This window comes from Anolis sagrei, chromosome 7, assembly GCF_037176765.1.
Source record: "Anolis sagrei isolate rAnoSag1 chromosome 7, rAnoSag1.mat, whole genome shotgun sequence".
In the NCBI taxonomy this organism is placed as follows: domain Eukaryota; kingdom Metazoa; phylum Chordata; class Lepidosauria; order Squamata; family Dactyloidae; genus Anolis; species Anolis sagrei.
In genome coordinates this window covers 15,595,916-15,621,423 of record NC_090027.1, presented here as the reverse complement: position 1 = coordinate 15,621,423, position 25,508 = coordinate 15,595,916, and the positions used below count along the sequence as shown (strand labels likewise).

Below are 25,508 nucleotides of genomic sequence, written 5' to 3'. Positions count from 1 at the left end.
ACCTTCCCAAAATTAGGGTGCACATTAGATTCTCATAATATGGTAAATACTTTTTTAGATTTCAGGATTTTGAAAACTGAGGTGCACATTAGATTTGATGGTGCATTAGAACCAAGTAAATACGGTAGTTTCTTGTTGAATTCAGGCCTCTTCCAGGGAAAACCAAACGGCACAGTTTCTCAACTTGGGGGTGAGACACCTGAGGAGGGGGTAGCAAGGGGGTTTCAGAGGGGTCACCAAAGATGATCAGAAAACATATATTTCTGATGGTCTTAGGTCTTGGCAGAGAAGGCTGAATATCTCTCCACCTGTCCTTCTCTTCCTTTTTGGAAACAGACACCAAATCCTCCCACCAAAAGCTCTTGTGCGCTGTGATTGGCCAGCCATTCATCCAAGATGAGGACTGTTTCTGAGACTCCAAGAAGGGAAGAGAGAGCAGACATGCTCGGCACATGGCAGTGTGGTGCACATATGCGGGCAAGGGAGAACATGTGAGGGTGGAGGGAGGCTCACACAACCGAGTCCCTTCAAAGCATGGGGCTTCTATGTGGAAAGTTTGGCCCAATTCTATCGTTGGTGGGGTTCAGAATGCTCTTTGATTGTAGGTGAACTATAAATCCCAGTAACTATAACTCCCAAATGTCAAGATCTATTTCCCCCAAACTCAACCAGTGTTCACATTTGGGGATATTGAGTATTCGTACCAAGTTTGGTCCAGATCTAACATTGTATGAGTGAACTACAAGTCCAAAACTCAAGATCAATGTCCACCAAACCCTTCCAGTATTTTCTGTTGGCCATGGGAGTTCTGTGTGCCAAGTTTGGTATGATTCCATAATTGGTGGAGTTCAGAATGCTCTTTGATTGTAGGTTAACTATAACTCCCAGCAACTATACAATGTCCAAATGACAAAATCAATCCCCCTCCCACCCCACCAGTATTCCAATTTGGGCATATCAGATATTTGTGCCAAATTTGGTCCAGTGAATGAAAATACATCCTGCATATCATGTTATGATTCATAACAGTAGCAAAATTACAGTTATGAAGTAGCTGCGAAAATAATGTTATGGTCACCACAACATGAGGAATTGTATTAAAGGGTCGCGGCATTAGGAAGGTTGAGAAGCACTGATCTAGATAGTCAAAAAAGCCAACCTGGTCCCTTGTAGCTGCCCACCCCTGATTCAAATAAATCAATTCTTGCATTTGGGAATACAATTAGAAGTGAAGTAAACTACATGAATAATTCATTTCCATGCTGCTTCATGCGTCTTTCCCCACCCTTAGCAGCAATATTATTTTTCATCTTTATAAAATATAATCGAAAATATTGGATTTCTGCTGGCTAAAACAAAGACATGTCTAAAGGTTTCCGTATTGTGTTATTGATTGGGACTTAGGTCTTCCACCAGATGGATGGATGGATGGATGGATGTATATAGCAGCCAGGCCTTGAACCCTGAAGCAAAGGAAAGGGGGCTGAAAAGGAATGCAGCACTGTAGAAGAAATGTAATCCCAAAAAGGGGGGGCATGCAGTTTAATGGGGGGAAGCAGCAGGAAATGGTCACATAGTCAACTAGAACAAATCTCCATGGAAACACACTGTGGAAGTTCACACATTCAAACAGAGGCAGCTGCTTAATGCAGGGAGGTGAAGCAAAGAGGCAGATGAGGTGATGCCTTGAGGTGAACAACCCTTATTGTGACCAACTGCAGCAATAACTCTCGTTTGGCACATCCAAAAATATAGAAATCTCCATAAAGAATACTAAGCCTAACAGGTTTGTTTTTTTAAAATAACGGCAGACAATGTGATTTCTTTAAAAGAACTATCGCGAAAGAAGGAGAATCAAGTCAATAAATTCAATGTCACTCAATTTCATTCAACTTGAGATATGCTGAACTTTCCAGATCTTCCCTGATTCAATTAATACCCAGTCCACATTATGGCTTTTTTTTTTCCACATCAGGAGCAACTTGAAAAACTGCAAGTCGCTTCTGGTGTGAGAGAATTGGCCATCTACAAGGACGTTGCCTAGGCAATGCCCAAATGTTTTACCATCCTGGGGGAGGCTTCTCTCATGGGAAGCTGTAGCTCACAGATGGGAGCTCACCTCCGCTTCTCGGATTCAAACTGCCGACCTTTTGGTCAGCAGTCCTGCCGGCACATGGGTTTAACCCATTGCGTCACCAGGGGCTCCACACTTCATGGCTGACCGAGAACCTTGTCTTTGCTGGAAATAGCAAGCTTTCACTATTTGTTTGTTAAGATATCTATTTTGCTAACCTGTATTGTATGTATATATCAACTTGCCAGTTTGACTGACCTCTTTAGTGTGGGTGGGGCTGCAGGCATGTGATTGTACTGTGCATGTTCAGACTCAAAACTCCATTTTGTTATCAGTATGTTTTGGACTTCAATGGAAGCAGATGTCATTTGGACTTATGCAGTTACAGTTTACTATACGTTTGTGACTACTTATACTTTAAGACTTCGGACTATGGATTATTGATTAAGAATGATGCCCTGTGTTCTCAACACAGAGAAACTACATCCTATCTATAACTGAACTTTAATAAGAAACATGTCTGTATGGCAAATTAATACAAGATGTTTGTGAGGAAACAAGATACTTTTTAAAGAAAGTTTTGTTTTTTGTCTCTCAGAGCATATTTTAAACTAAGAGGTTTCAAGGGAGGGTATATATTTTGGGCAACTGCAATTTCAACTTCAACTCCAAGAAGCATTTTAAAAACTCTGCTAGCCTAATATATGTTATTTTGTGCAGTGGCATGCCTTAATAATAATAATAATAATAATAATAATAATAATCTTTTTTATTTTTTTATTAGAATTTTATTAATTTTTATATAAATTACAACGAAAGAGTGAGAACAATAAAGTATAGGAAAGTGAGGAAATAAAGAAAAAAAGAGAAAATAATAATAATAATAATCTTTATTTATACACTGGCACCATCTCCCCAATGGGGACTCGGAGCGGCTTACTTGGGGCCAAGCCCAGACAACATGTTACAGCAAAATATAACCAGAACATAAAGAACAAGCAACATCAACAAAATTACATAGAAAAAAGAAAAAAAAGTATAAACACAGTAACAAAATAACATTCCAATAAACACAATCACAATAACAGTGGGCGGGCCACATGTACAGGATAAAATGATTTAAAAACTCTAATGAGATAAAAAATAGGAGCAGGTTATTTGCAGAGAGCTCATAAAAACACACAGGGTTGTGGAACTAAACTTCCCATTTGGAGGGCGTGTACTCCAATGGCAGAAGCGTTGAGGGGAACATTAGTGTCATGCTGTGCACCTACTCGCCAAAGGCACAGCGGAAGAGCCAGGTTTTAAGGTTCTTTTTGAAGGTTTCTAGTGAAGGGGTTTTCCTGATCTCTCCAGGTAATGTCCCTGGCAGTTCAAAGACATGGTTTATCAGTTTAACAGCTGAGTTACTTGTGTGCCACTGCATGAATGCTTGTCAACATCACTTTTTCAAAGGATTGACTTCTAACAAGGTCATGCCTTTCCTTGACTAGTGGTTTTCAAAAGGTGTTCTCCAGATATTCATGGAGATTCACATTTGCCTTTTCAAAAAGGTTATGAATGCAGGTTTTCCCCAAAAGTCTCAGCCTGATAGGAAGGCAATGGCAAACTTTCACTGAACACATCTTGCCAAGGAAACCATTGGATAGAGTCCATTTAAGGAAGCCATAAGATGGAAATGTGAAAACACACAAGAAATTGGCTGTAGGTCTCCTAGATAATAAGGACCAAAGTGTTTCCCACTTCTTTCTTGCATGCTACCTGTCTCTGTTAGCTAGAGATAAACTTGGAAATGTCTGTAAAAAATACCTTCTATTACTGAGAGAAGGCAGGTTTTTATGTAAGTTTTAAAGTAGCCATTTTTCTTTTTGAGTGAGCTACGTTGTAAATAAATGTATCAGAAGGAAGGATATAAAATATTTTACATAAAACTAGATATAAAAAGTTTCATGTTGTCTAAAAGCACCAAATCTGTCTGTTTATCGTGCATTATACAGGAAATGATATATATATATATATATATATATATATATATATATATATAAAATCAACAGTGCCATCAAGATACCCTACTATTGTGAAACAGAACTTTGTATAATGTCATGATTAAGAAGTAAAATCTCCAGAGATTACAAGGATCTAGTTTGCCTTTAATGGAACAGCATAATTCTGCGTCTCAGACAATTTTCCTTTTAAATTCGTTCAAAATCTCTAGTTACTCAGAGTGTCAATAGAGAGTTAATGGCAGCATGAGTTACTTAATTGGATCAGTTATGTATCTCCCCTTTCCCCCATGTACTAACACATTTGTGTTTAAGGACATGACGGTGAACTCTATACAGAAAAGTGGCCTGCTTGCACTAGATACAGTGAGAAATACACTAGATACTAACTGTGAGAGAAATACGCTTGAACACTGTGAAAGCCAACCACTGCATGGCTATCAGCCTCCTCCCAGTAGACTCAAATCAAGGGAAAGCTTCATGAGAACCACCACTCCTCTTAATGTTCTCCCAGCAACAGCAAAGGTATCCCTCTTGGCAGCTAAATCAGGAAATCCCAATTGGATGCTCGCCCCCTCCTTCCATAAGGGTCTGCTTCCAGAGGCAAACCAAGAATGGGCAACTTGGAAGTCCCTGAACATATTCAGTATTGGAGTTGGCAGATCAAAAGGCAACCTGGCAAAATGGCACTACCAAAAAGAATTTATTTATTTATTTATTTACTATATTTGTATACCGCTTTTCTCAGCCCTTGGGCGACTCAGAGCGGTTCACAATAGTAAAATTCAATGCTTAAAACATCATAAAACAGTTAAAAACAATTAAAACAATAGCATGATAAACAATCAATTAAACATCATATAACATCTCATTATCGTCTTATAGTTAAAATCAAGATCCAGTCTCATCATCCAATTGTTCCATATTCCTATATTCGTTACACTGCCTATTCAAATGCCTGCTTGAACAACCAGGTCTTCACTTTCCTCCGAAATGCTAACAGGGAGCGGGCCAATCTAATTTCTGTAGGAAGTGCATTCCACGGCCGAGGGGCCACCACTGAGAAGGCCCTGTCTCTTGTACTTGTGATGCAGGCAGGACTGAGAGCAGGGCCTCCCCAGACGATCTTAACGTCCTAGTTGGTTCATAGGAGGAGAAGCGTACGCACAGGTAAGTTGGGCCAGAACCATTTAGGGCTTTATAGACAAAAGCCAGCACTTTTAATTGTGCCCGGTAGCAGACTGGCAACCAGTGGAGCTGGCTCAGCGGAGGAGTTGTATGCTCCCTGAGCGCCGCCCCTGTTAGTAACCTGGCTGCCAAACATTGGACCATTTGAAGCTTCCGGACAGTCTTCAAAGGCAACCCCACATAGAATCCTCCACCTTGTGTGACTGTGGAGCAGAACCGATGCAACTTAAAGCTCACGTCTGATTTTGCACAGCTTGCAGGTATAGATCTGTCAATCTGGGATCAACCGATTTATAAATATCTCAAAATGCCCAAAATAAATAAAATCTGAACTGTTAGTTCCAGAAAAGACTGACATTTCATGTTAAAGTTCTATGACAAGTAGAAGAACAGAGAGGAAATCAAAACACTCATTTAGAGATCTTATTGAATTTGCAAAGGGAATGGTTCTTGAAGAAAAACTGAGGATTGAACTTCGAGAACCATGCTGCCAATGTAAAAGTGTCTCTGTTTCTGCATTCACAAACTGTCAAGGGAGAGCGAACAAATATGAAAGAAAGGGAGGGATTGACAAAAGAGAAATACAGAAACAAATTATTCTCTTACATTTTATGGCTTCTGTCTTTGTAACCACACAAACTTGTTTAATGATATAGATCTTGAGTTACATCTTAGAGGTCCTCAGCACCTTTTCTGTGTCAGGAGCGACTTGAGAAACTGCAAGTCGCTTCTGGTGTGAGAGAATTGGCCATCAGCGAGGACATTGCCCAGGGGACGTCTGGATGTCTGGCGTGTTACCATCCTGTAGAGGCTTCTCTCGTGTCCTCGCATGGGGAGCTGGAGCTGACAGAGGGAGCTCAACCTGCCCTCCCCGGATTTGAACCACCTGTCAGTCAGCAGTCCTGCCAGCACAAGGGTTTAACCCATTGCGGCATCCTAGGTACCAAAGGCTATTTAAATGGGTCCATGCTAGAGAAAAGATCAAAAACCAGTGGTGTACACTTTGGAAATTTACTGAAAATTTTGCTTCTCTATAAACTTAATAAATATTACATTTGAAAGCATATTTTGCATTAAAAATACCTGTGATGTTTTCTACATTTTTGCCTTTACTTTAATTTACTGGAAATAGGTTTTCCCCCAAAATTCTGTAAAGTTAACCATTACTTTTGAGGTAACAGGATAGGAAGAATGTATATATTTTCTAACTTGAGTTCAGTTGTTGTTCATTTGTTCATTCATTTCCGACTCTTTGTGACCTCATGGACCAGCCCACGCCAGAGCTCCCTGTCGGCCGTCACCATCCCCAGCTCCTTCAAGGTCAAGCCAATCACTTCAAGGATGCCATCCATCCACCTTGACTTTGGTTGGCCCCTCTTCCCTTTTCCTTCCATTTCTCCCAGCATCATTGTCTTCTCTAAGCTTTCCTGTCATCTCATAAGGTGGCCAAAATACTTCATCTTTGCCTCTAATCTCCTTCCCTCCAATGAGCAGCCGGGCTTTATTTCCTGAAGTATGGAATGGTTGGATCTTCCCGCGGTCCAAGGCACTCTCAGAACTTTCTTCCTAAACCACAATTCAAAAGCATCTATCTTCATTCACTCAGCTTTCCTTATGTTCCAGCTCTCATATCCATAGGTGACTACGGAAAATACCATTGTATCTATATCTATATCTCAATGTTTGTATGTATGTATATTTGTGGTCAGCAGGCAGTGCAGCGATGTTTCTCTCAGCTTCCCAATTGGCTCCCACTTCCACAGACCTCTGCGACCCCCAAAAATGACAGACCTGGAGCAAACTTAGAACACAGATCCCGCATGACCAACAGAACATACTGGAGTGGTTTGGTGGGGGGGGGGGGGGTGACCCACCCGCATGGGAGTTGTAGTTCACCCTACATTCACAGCACTCTACCAATGACCCATCTGGACCAAACTTGGCACACAGAACCCTTATTACCAACTGAATATACTGGAGGGGTTCGGAGACTGACACACCCAGGTGGGAGTTGTAGTTCACCCTGCATCCAGAGAGCATTCTGAAGCCCACCAATGATGGATCTGGACCAACCTTGGCACACAGAACCCTGATGACCAACAGAACACTCTGGAGGGGTTTGGGGACTGACACACCCAGGTGGGAGTTGTAGTTTACCCTGCATCCGGAAGCATTCTGAAGCCCACTAATGATGGATCTGGATGAAACATGTATTGCACTCTAGCCCCGGAAAACTATTTCACCCAACACCACACCACAGTCCAGTAATCCAATAAAATAATGTTTATTAAAGAGAGTACATAAAAGGGAAAAGGGCAAATCAAAAAGGCTCGGTGGAATGGTAAATGCAATTCTCAAAAGAAGCCAGAGTTCAATAGCAGTAATACAAAAATGCCAGGGAACACAAAGCCAAGGAATCCAAAATCACAGAAGTAATCCAAAAATATATCCATGAACATGAAAACAGGAACTTTCCCAAGGTAAAACCTCCAAAGAAACACAGGCATAGACAGATAAAACAGGAATCTTGACAATACATGAACCAGGAACTTGAGATCATAAACAGGAGATTAAGCCACTTAATTTAAGCCCTCCCAGTACCCATGACATCATGCCTCACACACCTGGATCTTTGGGCCTTATCTCGAAGCCTCTGAGAAAATCTAGTTTGTCGGCTTTTTACACCCTGCATTCTCAGGTCTAATCTATTCTCCCTTGTAAACTCCCCATCTCCCAAGGCCTTTTAATAATAATATTAACAACAACAGCAACTTTATTTGTATACTGTCCTATCTCCCAAAGGGGACTCAGGACAGTTTCCAACATGTAAGGCAAACATTCCCTTTTCTCAACTGAACTGGCACTTTCATTTTCCCCTGTTGCTTGGGAACGAGCTGAAGAATCCAAAACATCAGCCTCGTCTGCCTGCAATTCCCTCCGATCATGCACTGTATCTTCAGTTAGAAACCCATCATCCCCAGCTGACTCATCCTCTGAACATTCAGAAAAATCCTCTGATGCTTGCCAGACTACAACAACATGGCACATAGAACCCTGGTGACCAACATGACATACTGGGGGGGGGGGGGGCTGACACAAGCAGTGGGAGTGGGATTTATAGTTCACCCTGCATCTAGAGGGCATTCTAAACCCCACCAATGATGGACCTGGACCAAACTTGGCACACAGAACTCTGATGACCAACAGAACATACTGAAGGGGTTTGGGGGACTGACCCACCCCGGTGGGTCATACTGCATCCAGAGAGCATTCTGAAGCCCACCCCTAACCAATTTAGGGGTGATTGTCCTTGACCTTGGAGATGTCTATGGACAACGCCAACTCTTCAGCTTAGAAATGGAGATGAGCACCACCCCCCAGTCAGACACGACTAAATTTAATGTCAGAGGAAGCCTTTACCTTTACTTTTATGGAGTGGCCCAAAACTATGACATAGTGATAGAGTTCACTAGATCTCTTTTTCAAGTTGGAGGCTTAAATGTCCCAAAAAAAAAAACCTATACGTATTGGAAAACTCTAGGTATGTGGTTGATAACAGTGTCCATGCATAAAATGCTTGGATCTGCCTCTAGCAAAAGCTGATATTTCTATATTTTCAAAAGGGGAACATTATTGTTGTGTCTTTGTCTTAGAAAAGCCTTGGTACACCATGCACTTGTTTAGCACTGACCACTTATGTATTTGTGTCACTTGCTCTTCCGAGGCTGGAAGTCAGGAAGAGGCATCCGAATACACAAGCATCCCTTATGCCTGCAGATGAGCTTTTGGGGCAGGAATGGGTTGACACAATGGGTTCAACCCTTGTGCTGGCTGCACTGCTGACCTGGGGGTAGTGGTTCAAATGAAACGGGGTGAGCTCCCATCTGTCAGCTCCAGCTTCCTATGTTGGGACATGAGAGAAGCTTCCCACAGGAAGGTAGCACATCCGGATGTCCCCTGGACAACGTCTCTGCAGATGGCCAATTCTCTTACACCAGAAGTGACTTGCATCTTCTCAAGTCACTTCTGACATGATAAAAACAAAAGCTTTTGGGCATAAAAAGCTTCAGACATACCCCTTCAGACATACTAAAAAGCCCCAAAGCCACGTCATAAGGGCCTTCAATGCTTCCAAAAAGCCAGCAGAACAGGAGAAGCACCTGGCAACCACCACCAGAACATTGTGGAGGTAACCAGACCTTGCTCTTTCATTTAAATACTGGACCTAAATATGAGTCCTGGAAACACGAAAAAAAAGTGTGAAGGTGTTTAATGCTCTCACTCTCTCAGCATTATTTCCCCAGTGTAAATGCTCTACAAGCTGCTAATGCAGGGAAAGGGATACTTTTCCTATTCATGCCATTTTCATTTTTGTTTCTTTTAAGGGTTACATAAGCATATTTGCACTGACGTGCTATGGGGGAAATAGAGGGAACATTCTGCTCCTAATTGAAAAAAACCAAAAATAAACCACCAATGAACAAGTTACACAAGGACTGCCTGTTCTACACACTTATTTCCCTTAAATCCCAGAAAATTCTGGAATTTGTAGTTTGCCGAAGTACTTGGAATTCTCTATAACAAAGCTGTAACACTATATATAGTTCCTAAGAATTGTATGAAAACTCTCAAGTTTCGCTCAAGCAGAAAACTCCAAGTGTCTCTAAACCCCAGGAATTTGTAGGATAGAGATTAAGACAGTGAAAATAGTATCTAACTGCCTTGCCAGTTGAAACCCGAACCATCCGAGAGCTACTTGCTTTTCGGAAAGCCTGTAAAACCTTTCTTTTCCGACAAGCTTTCGATGGGTGAATAACTCGGGACTATGTCTGTTTCGCGTTTTTATTGTATTTTAAAGTGGGTTGTATTGTTTTAATCTACAGCTCCAAGCCAAATTGGGAGTGGCGGTATACAAGTCAAATAAATAAATAAATAAATAATAAAATAAATAACTGCCAAAACCGTGTAGCACAGACACACTATAACAGTGTTTCTCAGCCTTCCTGATGCCACAACCCTTTCATACATGTTGTATGTGACCCAAACCATAAAATTATTTTCGCTGCTAATGCATAACTGTAATTTTGCTACTGTTATGAATCGTAATGTAAATTGTAAATCTAATATGCAGGATGTATTTTCATTCACTGGATCAAATTTGGCACAAATACCCAATATGCCCAAATTTGAATACTGGTGGGGTTGGGGGTGGGTTTGATTTTGTATTTGCTGTAAAGTAAAGTGTATTGTGGTCGATGACCAGATCACAACATGGGGACCCAGTCCCGTACATTCACATCAAACCCAAGGGGTTATACACTTCAAGCTTCAACAAATGTTAAAATCTAAGCTAAAAACCAATACAAATAGTTATTAAAACCTAACTCAACCCAGAAGATCATCCGAACACAGTCTAAAGAGAGGTAGTTGGGATGGATTACACCAACAATGGCTCACAACCAAACTTGTGAACCAAACTTGTGAACCAAACTTGTGAACCAAACTTGGCTCACAAAACTCCCATGACCAACAGAAAACACTGGGTTTGATGGGCATTGACCTTGATTTTGAAGTTGTAGTTCATTTACATTCAAAGAGCACTGTGGCCTCAAACAATGATGAATCTGGACCAAACTTGGCACAAATACTCAATATGCCCAAATGTGAACACTGGTGGAGTTCGGGGGAAACAGACCTAGACATCTGGGAGTTGTAGTTGCTGGGATTAATAGTTCACCTACAATCAAAGATAATTCTGAACCCCACCAATGACAGAATTGGGCCAAACTTCCCATTCCCATGTGGAACTCACTCCCCAGTGAAATTAGGTCAACTACATCCCTCCTTTCCTTCAGGAGGAAGTTGAAAATGTGATTGTGGGACCAGGCCTTCGGGTATCAGGCTGACAATGATGACAACACTATGGAAAATGGACTATGGACAGGCTTCTGATGGTGTCACTGGTTGCAGAATGTCGGTTCTAGATAAGGCTAACCAGCCAGTACTATTTTAGATAGATTTAATTTTAACTAATGTAATGTTTTTTACTTATATGTAATTATTGTATTTTTTATGTCAAGGGGACATCAAATCGTTGCCGGCTATAAGCCGCCCTGAGTCCCCCTGCAGGGGCTGAGAAGCGCGGGGTACAAATAATTGAAATCTATATAAATAAAAATGTAATGTTTGTTTGTGGGATTAACATAACTCAAAAATCACTGGACAAATTGACACCAAATTTGGACATAATACGCCTATCAGGCCAACAAGTGACCATCACTCATAACACAGGAGAAGGGACTTAAAGCCCAAAAAACAAAAAGATGCTACAGCGCATGCACAAAAATGACTCCCCCGGCAAACAAAACACATCCACACTCTCTTCTGGACTACAGCTCCCATCATCCCCTAGACCAGGTCCTTTAGGAGAGGAGAATGATCCAAATGCACTGCTTCCAAGCTGCAAGCTTTCTTCTCCTTGGATTTATTTGAGAGCATCCCAATCCCTGCATATTTCCAATGTCCTATTCCTGGACTGCAGCTCCCAGCGATCCTCCAGATAGATAGATTAGAGATAGATAGATAGATAGATAGATAGGTAGGTCGATTGATCAGGAGGACTTATAGTGCATGCACAAAACCACATATATAAACATATACACATATATACACACAAAACACATATACACAGACTGGGCCACAGCAACACGTGGCAGGGGACAGCTAGTAAATAAATAAAAATATGGAAACTCCATGACCAACAGAAAATAATTGTGTTTTCTGATGGTCTTTGGCGACCCCTCTGACACCCCCTCGCGACCCCTCTCCAGGAGTCCTGAACACCAAATTGAGAAATGCTGCTCCAACCTAAAACAGCATTACACAACAGGTCACAACACCTAATTCCCTGGAAGGAACTCCAAGCAAGGCCTGCTGCATAGTAGTATCTTATGACCCAAGAGTCAAGAGACTCCAGTCGGGAGGCTGATCTCTACCCAAGGCCACAGTGTGCTGCTGATTTACTATTTCTGTATTCCCAGCAAGGAAAGAAGGACAGGAGGGAGGGAGGATGGGGAAAAGGAAATGACAATCCCGAACAAAGCTGTGTGACTCTGACTACATTTACAGATTCCACTGCCAATATGCTTGTCCCATTTTAGCTTTAAGTGCACTGACACTATTTGACTCCAGCACCTTATCTTGTCAGCCTATTAGAGCGAATCTCTCCTCGTGCTATAATACCTTTCTTTAAATGCTACTTAGAAGCAGGGCATGCCTCATTGCCTTCACCCCTGCCAGCCTCTGGGGTCTCACACAGAGTTTAGCCCAATAATAACCTTGCGATCCTTTTAAACGCTTCAGCCCCTGTCACTTTCTAATTGTCTCCTCTTTAAAGTCAGTAATTTCAATCACAATCTCTCCCCTGCATCTAAACCCCATTAATCCAATCAGCAATTAGGTTACTCTGCATAGTCGCATAGCCTACTATTTATCTCCCAGCCTTTGTCCTCGAAAAAGTGAAGTAAGTTTCCCAAAGACCACAGGGGAAGCAGGACTCTGCTCTAGGCCACGGCTTAGTCCACTTTTTCAACTCGTGACCCCTTTTTGCCTGAAAAATTCATACGTGATCCCAGGTATATCTATATCAGGCACGGGCAAACTTTCAAACTTGGGGGCTGCATACTAACACTCCTTGCTAGGAGGATTGGCTGCCCAGTGATGGAAGGAAGAAAAGGAAGAAGGAAGGAAAGATAGAAGGAAGGAAGGAAGGAAGGAAGGAAGGGTAGAAGGGAATAGAGGGAGGGAGGGAGAAAGAGAGAGGGGAGGGAGGAAAGAGAGAAGGAAGGAAAGACAAAAGGAAGAGAAGGACAATAGGGTGGAAGGGAAGGATGCATGGAAGGAAGGGAGGGAGGGAGGGAGGGAGGGAGGGAGGGAGGGAGGAAGGAAGGAAGGAAGGAAGGAAGGAAGGAAGGAAGGAAGGAAGGAGAGGAGAGGAGAGGAGAAACAAAAGAGAGAAGGAAGGAAAGACAAAAGGGAGGGAGAAAGAGCAGAGGGAGGAAAGAGAGAAAGAAGGAAAGACAAATGGGAAGAAAGGAAGGAGAAAGAGAGGGAAGGAAGGATGAAAGGGTATAAGGGAGGGAGAAAGAGGGAGGGAAGAAGGAAAGGGAGAAGGAAGGAAAGACAAAAGGGAGGGAAGGACGAAAGGGTGGAAGGGCAAGATGGATGGATTGATGGAAGGAAGGAATGAAGGGAGGGAGGGAGGAACGAAAGAGGGGAAGGAGGAAAGATAGAAGGAAAGAAAGACAAAAGGGAAGAAAGGAAGGAGAAAGAGAGAAGGAAGGAAGGATGAAAGGGTCAAAAGGAAGGAGAAAGAGAGAGGGATGAAGGAAAGAGAGAAGGAGGGAAAGACAAAAGGGAGGGAAGGATAAAAAGGTGGGAGGGAAGGGAAGAGAAGGGAAAGGAAAGGAAGGGGAGGGAGGAACGAAAGAGAGAAGGAAGGAAAGACAAAAGGGTGGGAATGGAGCGAGAAAGAGGGGAAGGAGGAAAGAGAGAAGGAAGGAAAGACAAAAGGAAAGGAAGGAGAATGGGGAAGAGGGAGTAAGACAGAAAGAAGGGAAGACAAAAGGGAAGAAAGGAAGGAGAAAGAGGGAGAGAGGGAAGGAAGGATGAAAAGGTATAAGGGAAGGAGAAAGAGGGATGGAAGAAGGAAAGAGAGAAGGAAGGAAGGACAAATGGGAGGGAAGGACGAAAGGGTGGAAGGGCAGAATGGATGGATGGAAGGAAGGAAGGAAAGAAGGGAGGAACGAAAGAGGGGAGTGAGGAAAGAGAGAAGGAAAGAAAGACAAAAGGGAAGAAAGGAAGGAAGGAGAAAGAGAGGGAAGGAAGGATGAAAGGGTCGAAGGGAGGAGAAAGAGGGAGGGAAGAAGGAAAGAGAGAAGGAAGGAAAGGCAAAAGGGAGGGAAGGACAAAACAATGGGAAGGAAGGGAGGAATGAAAGAGAGAAGGAAGGAAAGGCAAAAGGATGGGAATGGAGGGAGAAAGAGGGGAAGGAGGAAAGAGAAGGAAGGAAAGACAAAAGGAAAGAAAGGAGAAAGCGGGAGAGAGGGAAAGGAGAAAAGTGTAGAAGGGAAGGAGAAAGAGGGAGGGAAGAAGGACAGAGAGAAGGAAGGATAGAATAACAACATCCAGCCCCCAGGCCTGTGTTTGCCCATATCTGATCTATACACATAATAAAAGTGAAAATATGTATGTGTGTAAGTGGCTGGAGTGTCCACTTACACAGACAAGCCCCTGCCTCCCCAAACAGCTTTAGTTCCCACTACTCAGGAGACACCAATTATTATTATTATTATTATTATTATTATTTAACTTTATTTATACCCCGCTAACATCTCCTGAAGGACTCGGTGCAGCTTACAAAGGCCAAGGCCCTCAATAAAACAACAGTATAACAAATACAACAATAAAACTCATAAAGCAAAACAATAAACATTAAAGCAATAACAGTAAAACAATAAAACAATAACACCATGACACATTTAAAACTAAGGCCAGGCCAAATGTAATGAATAAAATTTAAAAGTGCTGGACATGACAGGTGGAATGTATAGGTTTTTAGAGGTAGGTGCGGTGTGCAGACAATCTTAAATCTCTAACAAAGTGCATTTGGGACATGATGCTAGGAGTTTCCTATTCTGGAAAGGCACACAGGAACAGCCAGGTCTTCAAGCTCTTCCTAAAGACTGCCAATGTTGGGGCTTGTCTGATGTCCTTGGGGAGAGAATTTCAGAGTCGGGAGGCTACCACAGAGAAGGCCCTGTCCCTCGTCCCCACCAACCGTGCTTGCGACGCAGGTGGGATCGTGAGCAGGGCCTCTCCAGATGATCGGAGGGATCGTGTGGTTTCATATACGGAGATGCGGTCACGCAGGTAGGCGGGTCCCAAACCGTTTAGGGCTTTGGAGGTGAGCACCTGCACCTCGAATTGGGACCGGAAGATGAACGGCAGCCAATGGAGCTCCTTAAACAGGAGGGTTGACCTCTCTCTGTAAGGAGCACCAGTTAACAACCTGGACGCCACCCATTGGGCCAGTTGGAATTTCCGAGCTGTTTTCAAGGGCAGCCCCACGTAGAGCGCATTCTGCCCACCACCCAAGTGAAGGCTTTCATACAGGGACCAATTCATCCTAGATTTTATGTGTTTCCCTCCACCACAGATATCCCAGTGTTTCTGACTCTTTCTGAAAACCAATCAGTAACCAATCTATCTACATGGCCCAAATAGATTGGTTACTAAAAACCAATCTATTTGGGCCATGTAGATATTCAGACTGTTTCTTTGCCCTTAAGATTGTCAAAAAGAAGAAGTAAATAGATGAAGTTAAAATATGAAATGGCCAAACCAATAGGTATTTTGGCCCCCAAACAGTAACATAAGTAATTATGCGCCAACCCCCCCCCCCCCCCCCCCGAGAATTGTACCCTATACAGCAGTGGTTGCCAACCCTTTTTTGACCAGGGACCACTTGAACAAATTCCACTCTCCAACTTTTGTACCAAAGTTTTTGGTCAACTTTAGATTTGGTTTGGGGTACTGATTCAGAAAATTGCATTGGATAGAATACATCAGCTCTAGTTTCAGATCCAGAACATATCCCATCCAATAGTTGACATCTGCTTACCCACAGAAAACCATATTTAATAATCATAGAATCATAGAATCAAAGAATCAAAGAGTTGGAAGAGACCTCATGGGCCATCCAGTCCAACCCCCTGCCAAGAAGCAGGAATATTGCATTCAAATCACCCCTGACAGATGGCCATCCAGCCTCTGTTTAAAAGCTTCCAAAGAAGGAGCCTCCACCACACTCCGGGGCAGAGAGTTCCACTGCTGAACAGCTCTCACAGTCAGGAAGTTCTTCCTCGTGTTCAGATGGAATCTCCTCTCTTGTAGTTTGATCTAGAACTGATGTGGTAGTAGTAATCTTTTCTGAGTAGTCAGCCTCTCCCCTCCCAACATCCCCATTGCCTCAGCACTATAAGAGGGTTTTGGGAGACCGGTTGCTCTCGTTGCCACATGGTTTCGAGGCAATGGTATAGTAATGTTGAGACCATGGACCATATTTTTGTTCTGACAGACCACTGGTAGTCCATGGACCACAGGTTGGGAACCACTGCTATACAGTAAAGAAGATCGGTTTTGTTCCATTATCTGGGTGGAGGCCACAAGGGGGCGCTAAAGAGAGAAGGATAGTCCATTTTATATGGGTGAAGGGTGGGTTGAAGGAGGAAACCATTTCCTCCTGTTATTCCCCCCACCCACGTCCCCATCATGGAAACAACCCTTATTCATGACTTGGGAAGTGGAGAGGGGGAATGGTTTTCTGCCTTCAATGGATTATGACTATGAAATTGACTATGACCCCAGGATTTTGACGAAGCGGATTTTTAGTATATGTTATGTAGTAGTAGTTTGGTATGTATTGTCGTGATTAGCTGTATATTGTCTTTTCTATGTTGTTGTTCACCGCCACGAGTCGCCCTAGGGCTGAGAGTGGCGGTCAATAAGTGCAAGTAATAAATAAATAAATAAATAAATAAATAAACTCCCCGCCTGTAAAATGGACTATCCTTCTCTCTTTAGTGCCCCCCTTGTGACCTCCACCCGGATAATGAAACAGTACCTTAAGGTCTATGATACTAACAATTTCTTGTGAATCAAGGAATTAATTGGTACTTCACAACCTCTGAGGATGCCTGTCATAGATGCAGGTGAAACGTCAAGAGAGAATGCTTCTGGAATATGGCCAGACAGCCCGGAAAACTCACAGCAACCCAGTGATTCCGGCCATGAAAGCGTTCAATAATACATTAATTGTATAGTTGCAAGAACTGAAAACTCCCAGATTTGTGGGTGCATAGTACCAAATGGAACTGCATAGTTGTGTATAAAATTGAAGCTGTAACTTCGTATTATTATTATCATCATCATCATCATCATCATCATCAAATAATAATAATAATAATAATAATAATAATAATAATAATAAAGCTTACAAGATATGAGGATTTAAAGATCGAACTGCAAAGACTCTGGCACAAGCCAGTAAAGGTGATCCCAGTAGTGATCGGCACACTGGGTGCAGTGCCTAAAGACCTTGGCCTGCACTTAAACACAATTAGCGCTGACAAAATTACCATCTGCCAGCTGCAGAAGGCCACCTTACTGGGATCTGCACGCATCACTCACCGATACATCACACAGTCCTAGACACTTGGGAAGTGTCAGACATGTGATCCAATACAACAACCAGCAGAGTGTCTGCTGTGAACTCATCTTGTTGTGTTTCAAATAATAATAATAATAATAATAATAATAATAATAATAATAATACATTTATTCATAATCCGCCTCTCCTCAAAGCACAAACACATTAACATAAAATACATACAACAAAACACATATATTAAAACACATGACTATACAATACATATAACAGGCTGGGTGCAGGACAAACTTTATGAACAAAATAATCTAGTTTCCCAGCATCTCTAGCTAGATCTTTTTTTGAAATACTGGAAATCTGAGATGCTTTCTGTCAGTCTAGAAAGTGTGAGCTGCATTGATCAATAGTCAGACTCAGAACAAAATAGGTCTTATAAGTTTACAAACAAACAAAAATGAAACACAAAACAAGCTTTAACTCGACTAGTTATAAGTGGCTATATCTACGTCTTCATAGCCAAACTTCTATTTAAGCAGGATGTATACCAGCTTTACTAATGGTTCACTGGGATGTGCTTCACTTTGCTTTAGAGCAGGCATGGTCAACCTTCGCCCCTCCAGGTGTTTTGGACTTCAACTCCCACAATTCCTAACAGCCTACCGGCTGTTAGAAATTGTGGGAGTTGAAGTCCAAAACACCAGGAGGGCCGAAGTTTGCCCATGCCTGCTTTAGAGGCTTTCTAAAATTGAGACTTTCATAGCTTACTGAGTGCCGGCCTCACCTCTTGCCCAACTCCACAATCACAAAAGGCCTGGGTTAAATGCTCACAGTTATGCTGCTTCAGCAAACTCAATTTCTCTCACTTTGCCTTCATTATGTGTCCTTCCATATATAAATCCCCATTGCCACCCTGCTCGTTCCAGTCTATAAAGTATGAATATCCTATCCTTTCATTTTATAAATTTCAAGACTCCAAGGACAAAAGCAATACCAGAGAAATTCAAGGCCAGCCGAAGACCATTGGGCACCTGAGACAAAGGTGGTGCCCCATTCCCATAATCTTATTTAACACTGGTGATGAAACAGTGTTCTCTACTATAACAGAAGCAGGGGCATAAATCCTCCAAATGCGCATCTACACTGTAGAACTAATGCAGTTTGACTCCACTGTAACTGCCATGACTCAAATGCTACGGAATCCTGGGAGTTGTACTTTTCAGCTTCTAAAGACCTTATAAAAGCAGTTCGAAAATTTTTTATTTCTTTGTTTGTTTATTTATTTATTAACCATATTTATATACCACCTTTCTCAGCCCAAAGGCAACTCGGGGCAGTTTACAAATGGAGATGAAAACAACCCCTCATGTTGTGGAAAACCTTTACCTACCCAGCCTAGTTTATTTATTTATTTATTTATTATGCTTATACCTCGCCCTTCTCACCCCCCACCCCCACCCCGGGGGGCACTTAGGGCGGCCTCGCAACAAGCGTCATTAGATGCATCATCATAAAACAATCAAAAACACATTCAGCAAATACATTAAAAACCATTAAAACAGATGGAAGTCAAGAAACAGTGGGGTTTTCTCTCTCCCTCTCCCTCTTCCCCCCCCCCCCCCCCCCGTCTTTTTTTGGTCTATTTTTGATCTCTCACTTTGTCCTTCTCTTTTTCCTACTTTTCTACACTACACACATTGTTCCCCCACTTTTTTTTGTAACCGCATACCTTTCAATAAAAATTTAATGAAAAACATATTAAAACAATAATTTAAAAACAATTCGTTTAACACGCCTTCTATGCCAAAGAGTCCCAATGCCTCACCAAACTACAGGATTCCATAGCACTGAGCTATAGCTTTTAAAGTGGTGACAAACTGCTATAGCTTTTAAAGTGGTGACACTGCTGGAAAACGTATGACAATTGGCGAGATATTGTTTTCACTTTCACCCAAAGCATTTGCCATCTTGCGGTACCTAATGGTAGGGTCGGCATCAGGAAAGTGATGAAACACTCCCATCCCTTCTGCAAACAATAAGGAAAGTTTTGAAGCTTATCTCACAAATGCGAATGAAGGAAAAAACAAGTGCAGTAGATGGGTTGTTGTAGGTTTCTTCGGGCTATATGGCCATGTTCTAGAGGCATTCTCTCCTGACGTTTCACCTGCATCTATGGCAAGCATCCTCAGAGGTTGTGAGGTCTGAGGATGCTTGCCATAGATGCAGGCAAAACGTGAGGAGAGAATGCCTCTAGAACATGGCCATATAGCCCAAAAAAACTATAACAACCCAGTGATTCCAGCCATGAAAGCCTTCGACAATACAAGTGCAGTAGACTTATCCGACTTATCCGACTTTCACTTATCCGACATTCCGTCTTATCCGATGCTCTTATCCAATGCTCCCCTTTTCCTCCAGCATTTCCCCTTCAATTAAAAGAGTGCTCCCCAACTCTCTTCCCATTCCCAATAAGTGAAAAAGGCAAGACAGGGAGGAGGAGGAGGAGGAGGAGGAGGAGGAGGAGGAGGAGGAGGAGGAGGAGGAGGCGGCGGCGCGGCGGAGGCGGAGAGAGAAAGGGGGGGAAAGTGGCAGGACCGGAAGTGGAAGCATCCTCCCTCCTTCCCTCTGTGATTTCCACGCTCCTCTTCTGCATCTGGGCACTTCCTGCTGGGCCGCTCTAGCCCTGAGGTGTTGCCTTGCCTTAACCCTTTGAGTTATTGTTGTTAGTATTCTAAGTGTCTAGTGCCGTGTCGGACAGGTAACAGTAGAAGACTCCGTAATATCCAACACTTTCATTTATTCAACGTTCTGCTGGCCTGTTTATGTCGGATAAGCAAGACTTTACTGTATTGCTTAAAGCATTTATAATAATAATAATAATAATAATAATAATAATAATAATAACTTTATTTATACTCTGCCACCATCTCTCCAAGGGGACTTGGAGTGGCTTACATGAGGCCAAGCCCGACAACACATCAATAGAACAAAAACAATAAGCAAATAAAACAATACAATTAATATAACTCACACATAAACAATAATACACAAGGATTTATAAAACTTATGGACGGGCCAAATGTAATAGTTTAAAATTTAAAAAATAAACGCTGGGCATGAACCGAGGTGGGACGTATCTGGTAGGAGGGTTTTAAAAGAAATGAAGGGAGAGCCTTTCAATTGCCTTTTTTTCAATCTGCAATAATAATAATAATAATAATAATAATAATAATAATCTTTATTTATACCCTGCCACCATGGGGACTCGGGGCAGCTAACATGAGTCCAAGCCCCAAAAATACAATGCATCACAGCAAAATACAGAATGCAAAAAGCCCAAAACTTACATCAGATTACTGCATTCATGATTTATAGCTGCCTAGTGTCCTTTGCAATAAATCCCTATGTGACACATTTTTTGTTACTGGGTTATAAATGCCACTTCTTAATTGGGTTCTATCATAAAAACATGGAAAAGGTTTATTAAACTGCAAAAACTTTGTTTTTGAGGGACATCCTGCAGCACATTTTGCCATACTTTATCAATGAATATCCGATAGAGTCTAAAACCAATTCGATTTAGTTTGTGGCAGCGACAACAATGAAGTTTCTGGAATATAACAACTATTTTCAATTTTTTTAAAAATCATGTCAGAAGTGACTTGAGAAACTGCAAGTCACATCTGGTGTGAGAGAATTGGCTGCCTGCAGAGATGTTGTCCAGGGAACGCCCGGATGTGTTACCATCCTGTGGGAGGCTTCTCTCATGTCCCAACATGGAAAGCTGGAGCTGACAGATGGGAGCTCACCTGGTCTCATGGATTTGAACCACTGACCTTCAGGTCAGTAGTTCCACCAGCACAAGGGTTTAACCCATTGCACCACCGCAGCTCCTTATTTTTACAATAAGTACCACACAATTAAACAGGAATAACACTTTTAAATCAGGAACAGGAAATGTTTCAAATGTTGTTACATAGTTATTCTACTTATTATCCCATACTTCTTGATATTTGAAGGGTGCAACATCATGTCTTTCTCTTGATAGATCCTACAAGTGGCTGTCATAAGCAAGTAGGTTGCTATTAGAGAACTAGCCTGTAATAGAAGATGTTAACGTCTACTACACAGAGAAAATGGAGCCTACCTCTTGCTGAGAGCTTCTTGGTATTGATAATCTTGGCTGCATATTCATGTCCAGTGCAGAGTTTGACACAGCGTCGCACAACGGAAAAAGCCCCTCTGAAGAAAGGGCATCAGAAAGAGAAAAGGAGAAAGGAGAGATTAATGTTTGCACTTGGGGGAAAACTGGTTAACAGAAGCACAGCAGTACAACTTATCTTTTTACAAATTACAGATATACAAAAATGTGTTATCGATATTTATTTATTTATTTATTTATTTATTGCATTTATTAACCGCCGCTCTCAGCCCTAGGGCGACTCGTGGCGGTGTACAATACAAAAAAGACACTTTACAAAGCAATCAGGACAACAAACTAACATCACTAATACACAACATTTAAATTACACTAAAAATCCGCTGCGTCATATTATGGAATCATAATCAATCTCGTAGTCGTAAATTCATTCCGGTTGTCATTTCCAGTAACATAGCACTCAGTTGAAAGCCTGCTCGAAGAGCCACGTCTTCAGGCCCTTACGAAAGGCCATGAGGGAGGGCGCCTGTCTGATGTCAGCAGGGAGGGAGTTCCACAGCCGGGGGGCCACCACCAAGAAGGCCCTCTCTCTCGTCCCCGCCAGACGTGCCTGTGAGGCAGGCGGGATCGAGAGAAGGGCCTCCCCAGATGATCTCAAGGTCCTCATGGGCTCGTAGGCCGAGATGCGGTCCGTAAGGTATTTTGGGCCGGAACCGTTTAGGGCTTTGTAGGATAACACCAGCACCTTAAATTGGGCCTGGTAGCAAATCGGCAGCCAGTGGAGCTGGAACAACAAGGGCGTTGTGTGCTCCCTGCGTCCTGCTCCTGTTAACAACATGGCTGCCGCGCGCTGGACGAGCTGAAGCTTCCGGGCCGTCTTTAAGGGCAGCCCCACGTAGAGAGCGTTGCAGTAGTCAAGACGGGATGTGACCAGAGCGTGTACCACCGTGGCCAAGTCAGACTTCCCAAGGTACGGGCGCAGCTGGCGCACAAGCCGAAGCTGTGCAAATGCTCCCCTGGTCACCGCTGAAACCTGGGGATCCAGGCTCAACGATGAATCCAGGATCACACCCAAGCTGCGAACCTGCGCCTTCAAGGGGAGTGCGACCCCATCCAGCACAGGCTGTAACCCTATACATGTAACATGTTCTCATGTATTCTTATCCCATTCTTTATGCAAAAAGGTTTAAAACTGAAGACATAGAAGAGGTGGCAATGGAAGAGGCACAAAAAAAGCTCAGGAAGCAGTCTTGTAAGTTCCAGTTCTGATCACAACAAAGGCCCCATCTACACTGAAAATGTGTAGAGTTCACCAGAAGTCCAAAAAAAGTACTTTAAATTAAATTTAATAAGCTTGAACCTATTTCATTGCTAAAAACACAGCAAAGATCTTAAATATTTATAATAATACAGAATATAATTATGTATTTCAATTATATTCTGCTTTATCTTTCTGTTTTAATGAGGTTGTACCCTACTTCAAGACAGGAGGGGATGTGGGTAATAATATTACAATTATAATTATAATAACAATAATTCTTATATGAGCCCCCGGTGGCGCAGTGGGTTAAATCACCGAGCTGCTGAACTTGCTGACTGAAAGGTCAGCAGTTCAAATCTAGGGAGCAGGGTGAGCTCCCACTGTTAGCCCCAGCTTCTGCCAACCTAGCAGTTTGAAAACATGCAAATGTGAGTAGATCAATAGGTACCGCTTCTGCGGGAGGGTAATGGTGCTCCATGCAGTCATGCTGGCCACATGACCTTGGAGGTGTCTACAGACAATGCTGGTTCTTCGGCTTAGAAATGGAGATGAGCACCACCACCCAGAGTCAGACACAACTAGGCTTAATGTCAAGGGAAAAATTTTACCTTCATTAAACTATTTAAAGAAGGGGTCCACAAACTTTTTAAACAGAGGGCCAGGTCACAGTCCTTCAAATTGTTGGAGGGCCAGATTATAATTTGAAAAAAACCATGAATGCACAGTGCACATATCTTACTTGTAGTGCAAAAAACACTTTAGAACAATACAATAATTAAAATGAAGAACAATTTTAACAAATATAAACTTATTAGTATTTCATTGGGAAGTGTGGGCCTGCTTTTGGCTGATGAGATAGGATTGTTGTTGTTGTGTGATTTCAAGTCGTTTCAGACGTAGGTTTACCCTGAGCGAGGGCCAGGTAAATGACCTTGGGGGGCCATATTTGGCCCCCGGACCGTAGTTTGAGGACCCCTGATTTAAAGTAACATCATACCAACGCCTTCCCTAGGGATATCCAATTGCCCTCCTTCCTTTTAACATTCTGGAGAAAAGTCAAGACTTGGCTTTTTGAGTCAGCGTTTGCAAGTACAGTGTAACTGACTTAGGAAAATGGGACGATTAGTCGATGGGATTGGCCAATGTTTTCAGCGAGGAGACGCTAATGATATATGTTTGTTATTGACTTTGCTATGGTTTTATAATATTTTAATATTTTTAATTGTATTTTATGGTCTTGGTACCAACTGTGAACCGCCCCGTGTCGCCTGTGGGCTGAGAGGGACGGTATACAAATATAGTAAGTAAATAAATAATAAATAATAAAATACAGTAAAAATCAATAGAATCATAGAGTTGGAAGAGACCTCATGGGCCATCCAGTCTAACCCTATGCCAAGAAGCAGGAAAATCACATTCAAAGCACCCTCAAGAGATGGCCATCCAGGCTCTGTTTAAAAGCCTCCAAATAAGGCACCTCCACCACATAATTATAAACCTTTGTTACTGTTATGTGCATTCAAGTTGTAATTGACCAATGGGAAACATATAATAGAGATTTATTAGAAAGATTTGTTTAGAAGAATTTGCTTTTGTCTTCCTAGGCTGAGAGAGTGTGATTTACCCAAGGTCTTCCAGTGACTTTCCATAACTGAGTGAGGATTTAAACCCTGGTCTCCAGAGTTGTAGTCCAATGTTCAAACCACTACACTATGATGGCTCTCAGTTATAAATAAAAAAATCAACAAAACATCAGAAGCAATTTAAGAAGACATGTGTAAAACATGAGCTTAATTCCAATGTAATACAATTTGAATATCTGTCACAGGCTTGTATATACTCAAAGGGTAATGCAATGCTTCTTCTTCTATATAAATAAAAATGTAATGTTCGTATGTGGGATTAACATAACTTAAAAACCACTGGACAAACTGACACAGCATTTGGACACAAGACACCTACTAACCCAAGGAGTGACCATCACTCCAGAAAAATTGATTTTGTCATTTGGGAGTTGTAGTTGCTGGGATTTATATTTAACCTACAATCAAAGAGCATTCTGAACTCCACCAATGATGGAATTGAACCAAACATAAGCACACAGGACTCCCATGGCCAACAGAAAACACTAGAAGGGTTTGGTTGGCATTGACCTTGAGTTTGGGAGTTGTAGTTCACCTACATCCAGAGAGCACTATGGACTCAAACAATGATGGGTCTGGACCAAACTTGGCACAAATATTCCATATGCTCAAATGTGAACACTGGTGGAGTTTGGGGAAAATAGACCTTGACATTTGGGAGTTGTAGTTACTGGGATTTATAGTTCACCTATAATCAAAGAGCATTCTGAACCCCACAAACAAGAAAATTGGGGCAAACTTCCCACACAGAACCCCCATGACCAACAGAAAATACTTGAGGCCATCCAGTCCAACTCCCTTCACCAGGGCAAGAAAACGTAATCAAAGCCCTCCTGACAAAGAGCCATCCAGCCATAGATATAAATAGATACTGTAGATATGATTCACACACAGAGAGATATAGTATCATAGATTTGAAAGGGATCCCTGAAGAAGGACAATTATATGTTGCATGTT

At 42.2% G+C, this 25,508-nt stretch overlaps 1 protein-coding gene across 10 annotated transcripts in view; it reads right to left on the bottom strand.

Moving 5' to 3' along the window:
- Positions 1 to 25,508, bottom strand: part of CAMK2B (calcium/calmodulin dependent protein kinase II beta) — a 240,945-nt gene that overhangs the window by 171,315 nt on the left and 44,122 nt on the right. For all 10 annotated transcript variants that reach the window (XM_060787518.2, XM_060787520.2, XM_060787521.2 and 7 more), the window contains exon 2: positions 21,636 to 21,730. In XM_060787518.2, coding sequence (XP_060643501.2) covers positions 21,636 to 21,730 — 95 coding nt within the window. The remainder of the gene's footprint in view (positions 1 to 21,635; positions 21,731 to 25,508) is intronic.